Consider the following 19,946-nt stretch of genomic DNA (forward strand, 5'->3'; position numbering starts at 1 on the left):
ATTACATAGCACATCTGAGAAATTAGTGGAACCATGGCATGTTGCTACACCCCTTCAGAAAACCGCAATTGTTGACACTAAATATAAAGATTGCATAATTCAGATAGGGGAAAAAGAATTAGAGACAAATCTTTTACAGCTTGACATGCAAGACTTTGATATTATCTTGGGCATGGACTGGATGTCACAGTATCACGCCCACATTGATTGTTACCACAAGAGGGTGGTATTTCGGATACCTGGGGAGCAAGAATTTTTCTTTCAGGGCGATATACCCCTTCAAGATGCTCCTACACTACACTTTATTTCTGCCTTAAAAGCTGGAAAGGCTGTGAGAAAAGGGTGTATGGCCTATCTGGCCTGTGTAATGGATACCCAGAAAGAGACCAAACTGGAAGATATTCCAGTAGTCAGAGAATATCCGGATGTCTTCCCGGAGGAATTACCAGGATTACCCCCAGACCGAGAGATCGAATTCACAATCGACCTCGCACCAGGAGAGGGGCCAGTCTCCAAGGCTCCTTACCGGATGGCCCCTGCTGAGTTAAGGGAATTGAAGGTACAACTACAAGAACTCCTGGATAAAAAGTTCATCCAGCCCAGTGCGTCGCCATGGGGAGCTCCTGTCCTATTTGTGAAAAAGAAAGACGGGAGTATGCGGCTATGCATCGATTACCGGAAATTGAACAAGATAACCATAAAGAACAAATATCCCCTACCTCGGATCGATGACCTGTTTGATCAGCTGCAAGGCGCCCAAGTCTTCTCCAAGATAGATTTGAGGTCAGGCTACCATCAGCTGAAGATCAAATCTGAGGATGTGCCAAAAACTGCATTTCGAACCAGGTATGGGCATTATGAATTTCTGGTTATGCCTTTTGGACTGACCAATGCCCCGGCTGCATTTATGGACTTGATGAACAGAGTCTTTAAACAATATTTGGATCAGTTCGTGATAGTTTTTATCGATGACATTTTGATATACTCAAAGAGCCGGAAGGAACATGAAGACCATTTGAGGGTGGTGCTACAAATCCTTCGAGAGAAGAGGCTGTACGCCAAGCTGAACAAATGTGAGTTCTGGCTGGACAGTATGGCGTTCCTCGGCCATATAATCTCCAAGGAAGGAGTGTCAGTGGACCCCAAGAAGATAGAAGCGGTGGTGGATTGGCCTCGTCCCACCAACGCCAAGGAAATAAGAAGCTTTTTGGGATTAGCCGGGTATTACCGGCGATTTGCGGAAGGGTTCTCCAAAATAGCTACCCCCTTGACCCAGTTGACTAAGAAACGGGCCAAGTTTATCTGGGACGGCAAGTGTGAGAGGAGCTTCCAGGAGCTTAAACAAAGGTTAGTTTCTGCCCCAATTTTGACATTACCGTCCTTAACGGGAGAATTTACCATCTACAGTGATGCTTCCAAGAACGGGCTAGGCTGTGTGCTGATGCAAGATGGCAAGGTGGTAGCCTATGCCTCGAGACAGCTGAAACCCTATGAACAGAACTACCCGACACATGACCTAGAGTTGGCCGCAGTAGTGTTCGCCTTGAAACTTTGGAGACATTATTTGTATGGCGAACACTGTGATGTGTACACCGACCACAAGAGCCTGAAGTATATATTCACCCAGAAGGAATTGAATATGAGGCAAAGAAGGTGGTTGGAACTCTTGAAGGATTATGACCTGAGTATTAAATACCACCCAGGAAAGGCCAACGTGGTGGCGGATGCCCTAAGCAGAAAGTCAGTTATAAGCTCCGCCGCTTTACTCACCACTCAACCACAGATTCAGAAGGATCTCGATAAAATGCAGGTTGAGGTGGTTACCCAAACTACAACAATTTTGCTGGCCGCCTTGAGTATACAACCAACCTTGATCGATAGAATAAAGGTTGCCCAGCAGTCTGATGAGCACATTTGCCAGCTCAAGGATGAAGTGGAGAAAGGGTTGCGACCCGAACTCCAAATGCACCCAGATGGCACTCTAAGGTTTGGCCACCGACTGTGTGTACCGGCAAATGTTGACCTAAAAAGGGAAATCATGGAAGAAGCCCACCAATCCCGTTTCTCTATTCATCCAGGCAATACTAAAATGTACCGGGACCTTCGGGAACATTACTGGTGGAAGGGGATGAAGAGAGAAATAGCTGAGTTTGTGGCCCGATGCTTGACCTGTCAGCTAGTAAAAGCAGAGCACCAGAGGCCAGCAGGGTTGCTGGAACCAATAGAAATTCCTGAATGGAAGTGGGAGCACATCACGATGGATTTTGTTACAGGACTCCCCAAAACGGTGAGAAAGAATGATGCAGTGTGGGTGATTGTTGATCGCCTTACAAAATCAGCTCATTTTCTGCCATTCAGAATTGGTACTCCTTTAGACAAGCTGGCCCAATTATACATCGATGAGATTGTACGCCTGCACGGAGTACCAGTGAGTATCATTTCTGATCGTGACCCCCGATTCGTGTCCAGATTCTGGGAAAGCTTTCAGAAGGCCATGGGTACCGGACTGAGGCTCAGTACAGCATACCACCCCCAGACTGACGGCCAGTCAGAGCGGACAATCCAAACTCTGGAAGACATGCTGAGGGCTTGCACTGTGGACCTAGGTGGAAACTGGGATAGTCACATACCACTGGTGGAATTTGCTTATAACAATAGCTACCATTCCAGTATCCAGATGGCCCCATACGAAGCTCTCTATGGGAGAAGATGCCGATCCCCCTTACACTGGGATGATGTCGGGGAGCGGAAAATGCTAGGCCCCGAACTGGCCCAGCACACCAGAGACAAGGTACTACTAATTAAGCAAAGGCTTTAGGCTGCCCAGGATAGACAGAAAAGATGGGCTGACAGAGGAAGAAGGGCCTTGGAATTTTTGGAGGGGAACTTTGTCTTCCTAAAAATTTCACCATCAAAGGGTATTACCCGATTCGGAAGACACGGCAAATTAAGTCCTCGCTACATTGGCCCATTTGAGGTTCTTGCTAGAATAGGCAAAGTTGCCTACAAATTGGCCCTACCTTCAGAGCTATCAGGCGTACACAACGTCTTTCACGTCTCTTTGTTACGGAGGTACGTTCCGGATCCCAGCCATGTGGTACCACATGAGCCTCTGCAATTAAATAAAGATTTAACCTATGAGGAGGCTCCCCTGCGCATCATAGACAGAAAAGAGCAAATTCTCCGAAGGCGCACCATTCCCTACGTTAAAGTCCAGTGGACCAACCACACTGAAAGGGAAGCTACCTGGGAATTGGAGGAAGAGATGCGACAACGCTACCCTCAGCTCTTCGAGAACCGAGGTATGTTTAATTTCGAGGACGAAATTTATTTAAGGGGGGAAGGATGTAATGTCCGGGCCCACAACCTACTAGGCCCAATAAGAAATAGGCCCAGTTAAGGGTTGGGCCCAAATTTCACTGTAGCCAGCATAATTATTATCAGGAATTAAAAAAAAAACGAAGGGATAAGACCGACAGGGAGGGGTTACCGCACCCCCTGCTGGCAGCCGATGCCGGCGCGCCGGAGACAAGGGGGGGCGGCGGCCAGTCCCGAAGTATGGAGGAAAGGAGAGGATGGGACCTCTCAGAGGGAGGTTTCATCCTCTAAACAAATATTTAAGCCTCTGCCGGCAACCCCAAATCACAGACCCCCCTAAACACCGAACGAGAGAAAGAGAGAGGGAGCCGAAGCCCTGGAGCCTAAGGCCAAGGAGCCCTGAAGCTCTGAAGAAGGGGGGACTACCAGGGAGGAAGCACTGCCCGACTACACCCGACTAAAACCAGGTATGGACTCCCTGTTAATAAAATTATAAAGCATGGAGAAACCCCTCTGTGGGGTGCTCTTCCCCTCTGTGTCAACAGTGACATAGAGGGGAGGAGGCCGGCACAGGAGAGGGAGAAAAACCCACAATCCCTGGGTCGGGCCGGACTCACAGGCCGCGACCATCCGGACCGAACCCAACCGGGTTCGGCCTGTTGACGAACCGGACACCGCGGCCTCGGCCGCGGGTACCTTGGGGTTCGGGGGGGCAACCCAGGCCGCCATATCTGGCCGGGACGACAACAGAGGCGGCCACAGGGCCGCCAGCCCCGGCCGGACCACCACCTCTTCTCCGGCAAGGGGTGGTGGTGCCGGAAGGAAGGACCGAAGAAAAGAAAAAGAAGAAAGAAAAAAAAAAAAAAACTCACCGGACCTTGAGGCTTCATCCCCTCCGGCCATGCCTTGCCGTGGACGGAGCGGGTGGAGGCTCTCGTTTATAGCCGGATCCCGACCCATCTCCGAGCCCTTCCCCTCTCCGGCATTACTTCGGAGGGAGGAAGGGCTGGCCTTCCCTTCCGCCGGCGCTCCGGGGGGGAAACTCCACCTCGGTTGGTAGATCGGGGGGAGCCTCGTCTCCCCGGCCGCCTGCAAGGGAAGAAAAAGGAAGAAGAGGAGGGTTTCGGTGGGCCGGAAGTCGGGGTTTCGGTGAAAATAAAGAAAAAAAAAAAAAAAAGAAGAAAGAGAGAGCAAGGGAGGAAAGGAGAGAGAGAGGAGGCCGTAGATCCGGCCGGAGGAGAAGAAGAAAGCCGAGGGCTCGGCCGGAGGCTAGGGTCTCGGCGAAAACAAAGAAGAAAGAAAGAGAAAGAGAGAGAGAAGGAGAGGGAGTGACCGAGAGGGAGAAGGCCACAGATCTGGCCGGAGGAGGAGGGGGCCGGAGGACCGGCCGGAGGCGTGGGTTTCGGTGGAGACGAAGGAGAAAAGAGAGGAGAGAGAGGAGAGCGGGAGATGAAGAGGCGGAAGCCTCTGGAAGGGGGGAAGAAAACCTGATAACGGGTTCGCGGGTCGGATCCGAATCCGAACCCGCAACCCGTTAAGCCCAAAGAAAAAGAAAAAGAAAAAGAAAAAGAAAAAGAAAAAGAGAAAAAAAAAGGGGAAAGGGCTTAGCCAAATTTGACTAAACCCGAGCCCAATCAAATTGGGCTAAGTCTGGACAAGCCAGACTATAAATTTAACCAAAATTAAACCCAAATTAAACTTGGGATTAAGCCTAATGACCAATTAGAAGGCCAATTAAACCATATGGACCCAATCAAGGCTCCAATATGAACACATTAGACTTGGGCTAAATTTCGGGTAGAATCCAAACAAGTAAAAGGAAATAATATGCTCATTATAATGTGATTTTAGGTGACTCAGGATCCGTCACCAGGACGTAAGAAACTTGGGAGAAAACGAATCACTGTAAGTAACCTGTCCTAATCCTGTTATGGATCATGTTATGTTATTAATGTTTCCTAAGCATTTATTTTAAGTATATATGTTTCATACATGATATGTTACAATGCATAAGTAACTTTAATGATCCCAGAAGCTATGGCTATGTATGCAACATGATGATACTGATATTATAATCATGCATGTAAGTTTATAAAGTCTTAGCTAGCCCAGAGGCACTATAATGGGCTCAAAGATGCTACTGAGAATGACTGAGCCGTCAGTGGCTGAATAGTAACTGAGCCGCCCCGCCAGTGGCTGAATAGTAACTGAGCTGCCCCGCCAGTGGCTGAATTGGAATTGGGCCTGCCCCGCCAGTGGCTGAATAGTAACTGAGCTTGCCCCGCCAGTGGCTGAATAGTAACTGAGCTGGCCCCGCCAGTGGCCGAGTCTGACTTCGCAGTAGCATCCGAGAGTAAAAGGACCACGGCATGCCGGGGGGCACGGTTTCATATGCATATAATATGAAAATTTTGTGATTTGCACTACTGCTTTGTTTAAATTGCATACTTATTATGCCAGGATGATTATTAGATAAACATGCATGTCAGCTTCTCAAAACCCTGATTTACATGTTTAGTCTACTGGTTGATCCGGTAGGATTATGCAGGATTACTTACTGAGCCGTGTAGCTCACATCTGTTTATGTTTCGTTTTCTTTCAGATCCTCACCAGTGATCGCCATCAGATATGTTTTTATTTTGTTACAGAGCTTCGTATTTTTGGAGAAGCTTATATACTTCTGTACATTTGAATAGCATAGAAGTTCTGTATTTTTGGTTTCAAACTTGAAGGTTGTACTGCAAACTTTTAATATATACATAAGGATGAATCCTTTTTGGCTACCTGTTACCCCTGTATGAGGCTACGTGCTACTGTGGGCGATAGTCGGCAATAGCACGGCCGTGTCACGGATCCGGATCCGGGGCGTGACAGTAACTAGATAGATTTGATTTTCTACAATTGCCCAATAATTTTCTTTTCCACTTGCACATATCATCCATCAATCAAAATGTGTTGTATTTTCCATCAGATAGTAATCCACTATTGCATCCATCATTCACAAAAAAGAAAAAAAGAATCACTGCAGTTGCTACACTAATTTTCATGCTCAAAAGGCATGTTGAGATTCCTTGCATCATACATACCATAATAATCAATATCAAGGTAAGCCAAACCAACACTAATAGTTGTGCCAGTAGGTGACCGGGATGGTATGGTACCATACCAGTCCATACCATATTGAACTGCAGCATACTGGAAACAGGGGAGGGAGAGGGAGAGGGAGAGGGCTAGAGAGGAAGGAGGGCGAGGGAGAGGAGAGAGGAAGGAGAGGAAGAAAGAGAAAGAGAGAGAGGGAGGGAGAGGAAGGAGAGGGGGGAGACTCTGGACCCAACTGAGAGTGAGAGAGACCAAACATGGAGAGAGAAGCATCCAACAACAATAGGACAGAGGCCGAAGGAGGAGGCGACGAGAACCAAGAGCTTAGAACAAGTTCGAGCCGTCCGACAAGGCAGAGGAGGCAATAGGGACCGAGGGCTTCAAATAGGTTCAAGCTATCCGATGAGTCCCAAGGAGGAGGTGACAAGAACCGAGGGCTTCAAACAAGGCGTCGAGAGAGAGAAAAGGGGATATCACCTGGTCGGGACGTCATCGTCATCATCAACGGGGACAAAGGGCTTCAAACAAGATACCAAGAGAGCCGGAGGGCTTCAAGCCTTCGTTTTTGAGTCGAGAGCATTTATCCCATTTCGACGTGCTGAGTTGTGCTACTAATTGACTAGTCCAATTCAATACGTCCTGAAATGGACGATTCGGCATGGCTTGGCTTGCCTTGATCACTATAGTTTGAATGGTTGAGAGTTGAGACAGTGGTATGCCATAGCGATTTGTACCAATACATATGAGAGTACCAGACCATACAGGTACCGAACCGATATGCAATACGATGGGCGTACCGACTACCAAGTATCGGTACACCAAACACACCCCATACCATGTGTACCGACATTGTACAAAGATGGTAAAATGGTGTCCTGTACCGAGATTTCAAACCTTAGTTGAGACGTAAGATTATTATGTTAAAACACTGGAACACTAAAGTTCTAGTCTTAATTCAAAAATGCACAAGTTGTAAAAGCAAGATGAAATGAAGATAACATGTTTTGGAGAATTTGTTGCCTATTTGTAGTGGCATAGTAAAATGGCTCTCAAACAATCAAGTTATTCACAAGCTAACTCATGTTTAGCTCAAAATCCAGCTCGATTGATTAGCAAGTGACCCAACATAAAGCAAGACTTAGCTCACTCGATCTCAACTCAATTAAGGCGGATGTAAATAAATAAAGAAATTATATTGTATGATATACTACTTCAATAATTACTTTTATATATTTATTAACATAATTCAACATAATTTATATAAATATAATATATTTCAACTATCAAATTGAGATACAATAATGATAATTACCTCAAAGTACATAAATGAAAGCCTTGAAAGCATGGTTTGTCAAACTGACCTGAATAGGGTGGTTCAGCCCATACCAAACCAAATCGGCGCCAAGTCGGAATGGTTTAGCGGGTCGGATCGGGTTGGTTATAAAACCCCTCTCCACCCCCTAGTTCACTTAAAAACCCCTCCAGTTCATTTATTAAACCCAAAATGGTTTAAGTGGCATGCCACCCCCACCCAGTCACGATGTTTTAAGAGGCGCCCCCCTCCCCCCACTCACAAACACCCCCCCAATGGCTGCTTATGATGGCTCTTGAATGCTTCCTCTCTCTTGCGAACACCAATAAGTTCCTCTCTCTCACTCTTCCTCTCCCTCTCCCTCCCCCCTCTCTCTCTCTCGCTTCGAGGGTTAGGGTTTTCCTCCTGCTTCGCTCTCCCTCCCTCCCTCTCTTCCTCTCTCCTTTTCTCTCTCTCCTCCCTCCCCCTCTCCCCTTCCTCTCCAACTCTCTCTATTTGGGTACGCCCTGGAACAGCATGGTATAGACCCGTACCGTGCAAACTAGTCGCCGGCCAATACACCCTTCGGTACCAGTTTTATAAACCTTACTTGAAAGACCTCGATTTCTCCTAAAATCTCTTAGACGAGCAATTCATGAACAACTCAAGTTCAACTCAAAATTGAATGAGTTAGATCAATCGTAGCTCGAATGCAAAATAAGCCGAGGTTGAACTAGGCCTAGCTCGCCTGACCTTAGCTCATTTATACCCCTAACAGTATAACATGCCAACGAGCTAGGTTCATTTATACCCCTAATATTATAACATGCTAGCGAGCTTGAGCTAGCCTCTCTCTCCCTCCTCTCTCTCCTTGTCTCCCCTCTCTTCCTCCCTCTCCATCTCCCTCCCTCTCTCTTTTCCTCTCTCTCCCTATCCCCATCCCTCTCTCGCCCCCCTCTCTCCCTCTCTCCATCTCCGTCATTTGTGGAACAGAGAAAAGGAATGAAACATCGAAACCTCATTTTTTTTATTTGCAAGTTTTAAATTGAAGTCAACAAACTATTTACCGACTTCAGTTCGAATTTTAAAAATAAAAAAAGAAGCTCGAGCATGCCAAAATAGTATGGTACAAACCCATAGCATGTCAAACCAAACGCCCAAACCAAACGCCAGCCAATACACCCTCTAGTATTGGTTCGGCAAACCTTGAGTGGATCAAATAGCTCTACAGTGCAAAAAAGCTAGCAAACTTATATAACAAAGATGAGGCCTTTTCTAAAACTTAATATTTATTTTATGATTTTAAGGAGAAGAGGAAAAAACATACGAACAAAACAGTATACAAAAGAAGGTAAATTTTAGTTAATCAAGTAGATATTTCTACCTACATGACGAAAGTTGTATTCAGTACATCCACAAAAAAGGAAATGGATAAAAGTGAAAGGCAGTGGCAATTTTCGACCTAACCTGACAACCCAACCCAAACCATCATTTAGGCCAGGTTGATATAAGTCATTTGGGACAAGAAACAATTGATGGCATCCTTTTTGGGTCATCATCTTTGATCGCATACTAGGGAACTCATGCATGTAACATTCAATACCTTCATAAAATTTTGAGAAAAAATAAAATGGAAACATATCCCTTTCACATTCAATACATTTTAAGTGCAAAACTCAATGATTATAATTGAACATGAACAAAAGATATATCCTTCGCAATGGATTGACCTTAAAGGAATGTTCATTTGAAGCATAGTTAGCCATATCAACCCAAACCAAATGGTACGGAGCTTACCGTACCATACCGGTTCAGTACCGGTACCCGATATGGGTGGCAAACTGACACTCGGTATGTCAAGAAGACTCCGTACCATACCCTACTGACAATATGCAGTGTGGCACGGTACGGAATCCTATATAGAGACGGCGAACCTTAATTTGAAGTAAAATAGATCATAAATAAATTGTGAATTATAATATTATTATTTTTAATTAATTATTTAAATAATTTTGTGTTATATTTGTTTAGCAAAATAACCTTCTTTTAAGCATTTTCTCATCATCGTACAAGCATGTCGACCTGTGCCATGAATCCCACATCTATTCTAATGCATTTAAAGACTCCCTGGCCACTACAAGAAAATAGAGAAAAGAAAAGAGATAAAACTCTCTTGTGTTTCCCATAGACTGCTATATTTTCTGGAACTGCATCATGAGCTTCGAGGTAGGAAAACAGCACCACCTCCTACATCTGACGAACACAAGAATGATAGGACTAATCCTAGCCCCAACATTTTCTTTCCTCTTAAGTGAAAAAAAGACAAAAAAGAAAATTAAAAAAATAAAGGAAAAAATATGCTCTGACAACTCCAAACCGCTAAGGCTTCACCTCAAAACCACAGAAAAAAAAACATTTCCGATTTATACTCGAAAAAATAGAACCAAACAAGAACCAAACAACAGCCCCTCTCTCCATAAATCCCCATAAAATATCCTCCCCTCATTTCATCACCTACACTCGTCAAACAATATCTCCTCTACTTCCTAAACAAATCATTAGTTAAAGCTCATGCCTTTTTCTCCATCCCCAACTCTCTTCTAACATCTCTCTCTTATTAGGAAATAGGAACAATTGATACCCAGCTTAGAAGCATGGGCAAAGATGATGACGCAGGTGTGCAAAGATATCAACTCCCTCCCAGCAGCCACCCGACAACCCATCATCACCACTACCACCCCATTTGTGTTGCTTAGGCCACCATCAGCCACCACATTGCCTATTTCTTTATTAAGGTGCGCGTCGATGATGTCTTCTTGCCCTTATAGGTAAACCAATGTTCTTTTTCAACTCCATCCCCTCAATGCCTAGCAAATAGTTCAGATTTGGAGACCTTTTGGACTTGACTAACATACTGAAAAGAACTTGCTTGTGCAGTTACTCCACGAGTCTGAACTCCCCCACCATTGATTACCTCAACTAGTTTAAGACTTTCCTAAGGGAGGACAAGAAAAGTGCACAAAGTTATCAATTTACATAAATAGTAGAAGTTTTTTTGGTAAGTAGGCTTATATTATATAATAGAGAAGCTACAAAGATGTAAACCAATTCATGTTGTGGACGTCCACAACAAATGCAATGTCTAGGCATCTCTAACACAAGATAACACAAAACAACCACAGCCAAACCCATACAACATAAACCCATGAAACAGTGACACCCACACAACACTCAAGGAGGGGAAGAGCCAAAAGACCAACCTCCACAAACCCACATCCATGGGATTGGAACATCAACCATAACTTCAATAACATAGCGGGAGAGGGCAGGTTAAAAGAAAAAAGCAAGGGCCAAGGATACACCAATGCACTTGGGGGCTAAAGTCAAGTAGTGATTCTCCAGCAAAAAAACAATGCACACATCAATGACACGCTGGTGATGAGGATGTTGTTACCCCCCAGCACCTCCACCACAAAGATGTCATAAGGCAGGTGTAGGAATTAAAGGTGGGTCCACCACCAAAGCAACAATGGTGAAGTCCTCTAGCTGACCATGCACCACCTGTAAGGTTATTGTACATTCAGAGAGCCATGAGATGGATAGAGACATTGCTCTCTAGTGGTCAAACACCTTGTCCCATGGTAACCTTTGGATGATGAGCTATTGTAGGTGCCAACAATAGCTGTCATGCCAAAGAGTGGGCTCAGCCAGTAGGAAGTTCAGGGCCAAACATGCTGCACCAGCCAAGTCAGCAGGAGGAAAGTTTTGCTGGAGTTCCCCCCATCAAGGAAAAGGGCCTTGCCATGAATCAGCTAAGTGGGAAGTACCCCATTAGGTCCTTACATTGACATGGCTCATCTATTTGCATAGGGGCGGTAACCACACCTCCAGCATGCTACCTTCCAGAACCATAGCCAAAAACAAGCATCTTCTAGTCCAAATAGTGATTATCCTAAATGAGGAATAATGGCCTCGTCCTTAGGGTCCGGTAGTGGAGATTCCTCATTAGTTGCATCATTGGATGAAACTGAGGACCCACATGAGCCAACCTAGTATCGTTTAAACGACTATTCCTTGGGTGGACCTAGCTACACATCTAGGCATCCCATAGTAAACAATATGGCCCTAGATGGACACAACCTACCGCCCAGTGAGCCAATAAGTGGGTGCTTTCTATATGCAACTTGTCACCATTGCAAACCATCATGTAAGTTAATAGCACTCGCGCATCCAAGTTCAAGCAAGTCATTGTATCAAGTCGAGTGACCGTCCACCTAATTGTATCAGGTTAATCCGCTAGCCTGTTTTGCTCCACCTAATTCATCGACCAACAAATTTGCACCTTAACCAATGACATCCATATAATGGCCACTGCGCCAGCAATGCCACGCCCTGAGAACCATGGCCATCTTGCTCTCTTATCGAACTCACTTCCAAGACAATGTTCTCCGAGGTAAAGAGACGACCCCACCTACCTCTCTCAAGAAGGTACAGCCTCTCGAAGGTGGCTAATGCGGCCATAGCCAAAGCAAAAGGCCCCTACATTTTCAAACACATGTTTGTCATATCTCTATCTCCAACGGACCAACGATAATCCCTTATACTAATGGATTCCTAAGATCAATATGCACGCATGAGTGGATAGTGGCCTGTCCAACCCGATGATGTGCCAACCTCGAGGGTGACATTAACCATACAAAAGGCACCCCCAATAGCAGAGGTGATATTCAACACAGCCATACAAAAACCCAATACTCCCAAGGGAGCTTGGGCATCTAGATCCACACCATCACTGCTTGAATAACCTTAGTTGAAGGAACAAAAGTAAGTTGCCATGGCTTAACTGCAAGGATCTGCCATATCACCTTATTAGGCCCTATGCTCCACACCTGCAACAAGTCTACCTCCATTTGAAATCAAAAACCAAACATCTCGTCAAGACCTTCTAGCACTTGGAAGTCATGGCACACCTTCTGATCTCCCAAGTTACAAAACACAGGCGAAAGGCAACGACTAAGAATTTGCCCACGAGGCACCATCTCCAAGGCTAATGGATGTGTTCAAGCTCCCATGACCAAATACAGAGTATTTGGTAAAAGAAGCACGAAGTCTCTCCACCTTGATGTGAGTCACCATCTGGGTCTCCCACCAAGTGCGAATCCCAACCTTTTTCACTACTACCCATGTCCTTTTCATTGTTGCTGAAACTCCAACCAATAGGTAAGTCATAAACAACACCCCCGAGGATGAGCCTTCACCCTAGACTCTAGGCTAACTTGCAGCCGCACATCTATTCACAACATTCTCCTTGCCTCACAATCCTTCACCCTCAATGATCACCATCTCTTTCATGGTTCTAAATAGTAGAAGTTTTAAAATGATAGGGGAATCATAGTCATTACTCAAACTTCTGTCATGTGCATTGCATGTGCCGGCATAACTTCATTTAATAAAAAAGCAACCAATGACAAAAATCCCTTGTTTGATAAGGCATTGTTAAGGCCAAACATGATCGTTATAGTGACATGTCTTTAATTCTCAAAATAAAATAGAGATTAAACATATGGATGCATTTGAGAACCATCTACCAAATTTTTAAGACATGCTCAAGAACTTCCATATAGATATTATAAACTTTTGGCAAACTTTGACTCCTTCAAAGTATCAGAGTTGCATGTACACAACAAATAAGCAACATAACAAAATTAGAAAATACTAAACTTGTGACACAAGGTGCTATATCTCAAAATAATAGTGAAAAGGTACCTAAAGTGAGTATTCAAGTAATTATGCTTTATAATCTAATAAAAGTAATAAGAGCACAAGACAAACCATGTTTCAAGTCCCAATTCTGGGACACATATTGATATCTTACACGTGCCCCAATATGGACACATGGCTATCACAATAATTAGTACCACGTGTGGGTGCAAGAGGTGTATTGAGTCCCATACCGCTCGTGATGCCTTATCAGTTTAATATTTCATGCCCTATACCACCCAGTATGGCACACTACTTAAAATGCTAAAGGCAATAATGTCATTAATAAAGCATTAAAAAAAGATCAAAATGATGGTTACTCAAGTTCATAGTCCAAGAATACTTGATAAAAGCACTTTGGACAAGTGAAAGGATCCTCTTTAAGTTTGTACATGTTACACAAAAGGTAACATGGCCTACATAACTACTAGAAAAGGGTGAAAAAAGATTTTATGTCAACCACCATAAAGAGATACCTCTTGTCATTTTAATATATAGGAACTGTACATGCATAATGGTCATCTTTACCATGGGATTGAACATGTCTCACTATTCCCAACGTCATGCTCAAGTGAAGCTAGAAGTAGACAAATGAGCATCACGCCAATTTTCTATAGTTGCATGGAGCAAGACAAGGAATGAAAAGGTATTCATCATGGAAATAAGAAGGTGGTTATCCCAAAAAATAAGAAGAAGGATAATTGTCTATGAAAATATTAGTATGCTTTGTAGGTCTTACAAAAATTTACTAATGGATCCTAAAAATACTATGCAATAACCAAATAAAACAAAAAATAAGAAAGTAGCAAAAAAAAAATGTCTACTTAGATGATGTGACTTAAATAGAAAGCATGATGACAGCATTAAAAGCTCAATAAGAAAGCAAAAGTTGGAGCATAAGCTAGTTTGTATTCTAATGTAATTACGAAAAACTGCAAAGCCCTTGTCTATCACTAAATATTGTCCATTCAAACAACAATTTATGGAAGGGAGAGCAAACAAGGGTAAGAAGAACAAGCATGAACGAATGCAAAGAAGAAGAATTGGTAACAGAATATACCCTCTTATCTGGGCAGCTTACCATCCACCTGATTATCAACACAAGGATGGTCAGTTGTTAGTTCATTCACAAGACAAGAGAATAAAGGAGCCAAAATATGAACAGGACACCTAGTCAAAGATTTGGCTTTTGATTGGATCACCAATCATATACCAATTTCATGTGAAGAAGAATATTCAACCAGATCATCGGTATCTTATAGGTTTTAATGTGTCATCTAGCTGACCTAGAATGACCCTATGATTGACCATAGAGTTTGGCTAAGAAGTTGGTCAAGGTGTTGATCTCTCGATGTTATTATGAGGTAAAATTCCAAGTGAGAAGTCTCCAACTCTCTAAAATAAAAGACTACAAGGTAGTCACTAAGTTTATATAATAGTAAGCATTCAACAACGAGATTTAGCCTGCCATAAGCAATGAAAGTACAACTGAAAGACTAAAATAGGTTCATCATTGCAACTGAAATTGCCTACAAAGCCAACTAGCATGAACCAGAATCACTTATTAGATATCGTTAAATCTATTGACAGAATTTTCTTTTCTTACTGCCTTTATTGAATAAACAATAGGATGTTTCTTTCTAAAGATTAAGATTAACTTCTCAGGTAACTTTCAAAATTGCAGGTTACTTACATAAAACACGATAATTTAGCTCCCGTATATGACTTAGATTTGGAGTTAATAATACATTAATGTTAATTTTTGTGGATAAAACCGTGACAAAAGAAATTCTGCAACACATTGACACTGCTAATGGTGGACTCATGCAAATATAAGTAAGGTCATCATACACATAACAAATTGCAGTGCATGCGAAGCAATAAGTAAAATACGCAGATGAATGTATAAAAAGAATCATAGATAAGAAGAAAATACAGGAAAGAAATCAAAAAGAGGAAATAGTTTTATCAGGCTTACTCGGAGCTGAACATACAAATATGTGAGTAAATCTGCTCCTCTTGGGAAGTTATGAAACTCTAACTGAGCATCGACTGTTAAATCCTTTCTAGACAGGCCAAGATCTGCAAACTTAGGGAAGCAGATATTTCCAAGAGACTCAATGTGTGTTCTTAGTTCCTTGGTGTGCAAGTAAACCTCCAGAAAAGTGATTTCAGAATGAACAGCAGTCATGAGATTGACAGTTCCATCAGAAAATTTTGCACAGGGATTTGCATGCCTTAATTTTACTGATGCCAATAAAGTATCGAAGGCACAAAAGTATCCTTCTAAAACTTTCTTGACGGCTACTGAAAATGCCTGATTAACCAGACTGTAAGGAGGGTACATACCCAGTTCATTTTTATGGTGAACTTCCTTGGACAGTGGTCTTAGAAGACTTTCTGCAAACTTGGGATTGTTTAGATCTTCAACTTCCTCTTCTTTGTCCCTGTTTTCTGTCATTACAGCTTGACCCTCACAAAGATAAAAGTTTATGAACTTCTGGAGGAAAAAAACCAGAAGACCTGAACGATATATAGATTTAAGAATCTTTCCCAAAGCATTAGTGCTCAATGATCGACACCACAAACTAGGAACCCGATGAATTGTTCTATCTGCTGGGCTTGAACAAAATGCTGCTGAGAGCTTCTCAATTTCAGCAAGAGCTGACCTTACGCCTTGTAGAGCATTTGTAACCAACCGCACCAAAACAGCATCCTGCAAGAAAATCATTCAATTTTTACTACTACGGTGGAACCATGATTTAAGCTTATGAAGTAAAAAAAGGTACTGAACCAAGCATAAATATACCTTCACAGTAGAAAAAGCAAAGCAGATAATTGTAATGTCAAGTATTTGTAGTAAAGAATTTGATGAAAAAAATAGGTGTAAAGATTCTCATATTTCTTTCCCAATGACCAAATTACTGGATTAGGACCCAACTCACAAAATAAATCATAGACAATAATGCTACGATTGACATAAGAAAGATTCCATGCTGGTCATTCGAAGATTTAATGCAGCTTTTCTTGTTAGTAATGTACATATCTACTGCATAGATAGCATAACAATGCAAGATAATGTTGGAACAACATTAGGAACCCATAATTGTGCTTTTCTACAAACCCTATTTCCTGCAAACTGGTCCACCATCCTTTTAATGTTCTGAAAATACATAAAATAGCAGCATCTCGCTGCTAGGAACAAATCCAGAAAGAAAAGACAGCATTTCCTTGGCATAAATAATAACACTATAATCCCCTTCCACCGTTAAGTCATTTTAGAAAGCCCATAAGCATGATTTACATTTCCTAATAAGCACAAGCTTCCACTTCATTGAAAACCTTCCTGCCCGATGACAACACTCGCCCAAGTAATCAAATTTGTTGATGAAATCATGGTTAACTATTTTTTCAATGATAATTTCCCTGGTGTCTTCAATTCCTTAAAGTCAATACCCCAAAATTTCCATGGCGCATCCCAATACATTTCAATTTCACCTGCCCCGTATCAAATCTAGTCGTGCTCACTCTGTAATTTATCATTATCCCTACCGTAGGATGATTGCTTCTGTCTCTCTTCTTCAACCCATTCTTTCTACTTCCAACAATGCCTTCTAAAAATGTAAATTACCTTCTTCTGAAAACAATTCCACGTAATAAGATTTATTGACCACATTTTCTACCTAATAATCAAGGTCAATTGGACGCTCCCCCGACTCAGCCATGCTCCTTCAAGACAAAAGGCATGAAAAGGATGTGCTAAAAAAATCGAAACGAAAAGATTTAATTTTAAAGCAAAACAAGAACGATCAAAGTTTCGTCAAAATTGTACTACTAAAAAGGGCGAAAGGAGATTAAAAGGACACAAAAAGAAAAAAAATCACTTACGGAAACGGAAGAAGGATCGTAGATAGGATCTTGAGGTCCGCGACCGGAATCACCAGATCTAGCGGCTCCGCTCTCGGAGGGGATCGACTCCCACGTCTTTGGAGGGTTCCACGGATCGTCCATCTTGAGATTTCGAAGAAGCGAGGAGAAATTTCGGTCGACCTCCATGACAGGGAAGAGAAGCGGAGGTCCAGAGGCCAATGAGGGGTTTAGCGTTAGGGTTTACCTTTTCGTCGCTTCATTTAAATTTTGTTTGATCCAGGGCTTTAGATTCGCGATACCAATACCAAGTGGCTTTCCCGCTTCTGAGTTCTGACCAGCCGAAGGGAAACAAAATACCTCAGAACGTCCTTCTCGTGACGATATCTTTTTTCTTTTTTTTTTTTTTTTTTGTCTAAAAACGGTATCTTTGTTTTCCGAACGAACTTTTGTGATTGAATCAGCCACGAACGGGGCGGCGGTTACCAACCGAGGGTCGCGTCCTTCACAGAGCCCATTCCAAGACACGGGATGGTCGGTCTGTGATCGAGTGGATCAGGCATATTTCAATCATAATCGTCCAACGCGGACCAGATAGAGCCAAAGGCCTCTTGGCGTTAGCCTTTTGTAGACTGTAGTGCTTAACGTTATTTCCCACGAAATGTACCTCGGAAATGCTGGATGAATTTTAGGACAGAGGGTGTATCTAATCAACACTGTTTGTTGGCAACGACTTGCTAAAACAAATAAAAAGCTCTTGTCAAAAAATAACACCCAAAAAGCAAGAACTATTTTCCAGGAACTAATTTACAGTTGTCAGAGTCTGCATTAATTGCATAGCCCGGGTGCCCAAATCTAGATTAGTAAGAGTAAAGGATATTTGCGAAAATTCAAACTTGGGACTGTTCATTCAATAGAATTGGTTACTCTCAGGTGAAACGAAACAGATTGATGGACTAATTTCTTAGAATTTTATCGTTGCTTACTTTGAACAATATATGATGCATGTGTATTATAGTTATGAAGCTTTAAGGTATATATATATTACATATATGTAGTTGTCATTGATAAGCCTTAAAACCGACCATAGTCAATGTAGCAGGCCGATTAATGGGAGCTCACCACATACCACAAGCCAACCAATAAGAGTCCGCCATATGGCCAATCTCAGAGGTGCATAGAGAGTCCCTCAAATTTCAAACTCTCCTCCGAATTGGCAATAGTTTCATGATCGTAAACAGTTTTCTTAACTACGTGACGTGCAAGGAATTCACACGAATGAGATGTGCGGGCGAGATGCATGAGCATGATCTTCGAGTAAGAGGTGATATCTGCTATCAAAATAGCTATCGCACGTGCCCAATTTTCTTTGCGACAGATGTTAGCCCTCACCTATATGAACCATACTAGGGAATCCTTTAGGTAAGTTCTTTTAAGTTCTCTAAATTTTTTTAAGCTCTTAAAGAACTTTTTAGACCCCAACTGTCATTCTGCCACTCTCATAACATCTTCGCTAGTCCCTAAGAGCTAAATCTGACTTAAGCATCAAATGATCCCTTATCGGACATTGTCCGACTTTCTTTATCTATATTGTTTCAGGTCAAATTCGATGTTAGAGCCATCATCCAAGCACAGCCTTGTCCATCCCTTTCGCCTTGAAGACATGCAACGAAGTTCAAGCTAACTTCTTCGATCGAGACAGCAAGCAAGCCGACCTTTCCAACGACCTTGTCAGCTCGGTGCCTAGGTCGGGCTAGATCTCAGTGGCTGCAAATTGACAATAGGGGAAGGACCATGATCCCACTTTTGGAGGCTCGATTGATCGGAAATCGACTTGCATCCAAGAAGTCGAGAAAAGCACAAGCAGCACTCACAATTACCCAATAAGACGCACCTCTGAAGTCCAATGGCTCTCTACTGAGCCTTTAAAGGGCTCCATATCTGTAAAAGCTGCAGGCAACATCGACAAACATCATCGAGGAGTTTCAACTGCTCTTGCAACATGTTCAAATACTAACTACAACCATGCAAAATATGTGGTAGGCCAGTGCCAACTAGCAGTAGCACCAGTAGGCTCGTGCGCCGAGTGGCCACGAGGACCCAAGGTAGCCAAGCCACCACTCCCATCCTCAGAGCCAAAGGCAGGCTCAGTCGAACTATCGCTCCCATCCTTGGAGCTCAGGACGGGCCCAATGTAACCATCACTTAGGAGGTATCGCTCGTCGACCTTATAATCTCGAGAAGAATCAACACCAGACCATTCCTCGCCTCGTCGATCAAAGGTCTCCAAGAGGGAGACCAATCTCAATCATAAATCAAGAATATAGTCCACCGCCTCGAAGCTTTGAGACACTGTAATGCTAAGCTTGAGAACAACATTGACTTCGCCACCTAGCTCCCATTCTCAACGAGAATAATAGAGGAGCCTCTCTCGTCTTGGTTTAAGATGCCGCAACTGTAGACATACGATGGAACTACATACCCCTTAAATCAATTGGAGAGCTTCAAAGCTCTCATGATACTTTAGGGGGCCACCAACTTGATGTTGTGCCGAGCTTTTCTGATCATCCTTCGGTAAGCAGCTCGATTATGGTACAATGGGCTTTAGTTA

The 19,946-nt window shown here is 43.1% G+C and overlaps 1 protein-coding gene across 9 annotated transcripts in view; it reads right to left on the minus strand.

Moving 5' to 3' along the window:
• Positions 1-17,950, minus strand: part of LOC103722329 (Spc97 / Spc98 family of spindle pole body (SBP) component) — a 44,472-nt gene extending 26,522 nt beyond the window's left edge. For 2 of the 9 annotated variants that reach the window (XM_089926941.1, XM_089926942.1), the window contains exons 1-3: positions 17,357-17,947; positions 15,463-16,184; positions 14,529-14,556 (exon numbers count right to left, since the gene is read on the minus strand). In XM_089926941.1, coding sequence (XP_089783067.1) covers positions 14,529-14,556; positions 15,463-16,184; positions 17,357-17,524 — 918 coding nt within the window. In that variant the 5' untranslated portion in view covers positions 17,525-17,947. Of the gene's footprint in view, positions 1-14,528; positions 14,557-15,446; positions 16,185-17,356 lie in introns of all 9 variants that reach the window. The other 7 variants (XM_088709936.2, XM_039131009.3, XM_089926943.1 and 4 more) reach the window with 6 other exon arrangements.
• Positions 17,951-19,946: the final 1,996 nt, after the last annotated feature.

The sequence above is a fragment of the Phoenix dactylifera genome, chromosome 13 (genome assembly GCF_051530095.1).
Source record: "Phoenix dactylifera cultivar Ajwa chromosome 13, Ajwa_hap1_PhDact_Kaust_v1.1, whole genome shotgun sequence".
In the NCBI taxonomy this organism is placed as follows: domain Eukaryota; kingdom Viridiplantae; phylum Streptophyta; class Magnoliopsida; order Arecales; family Arecaceae; genus Phoenix; species Phoenix dactylifera.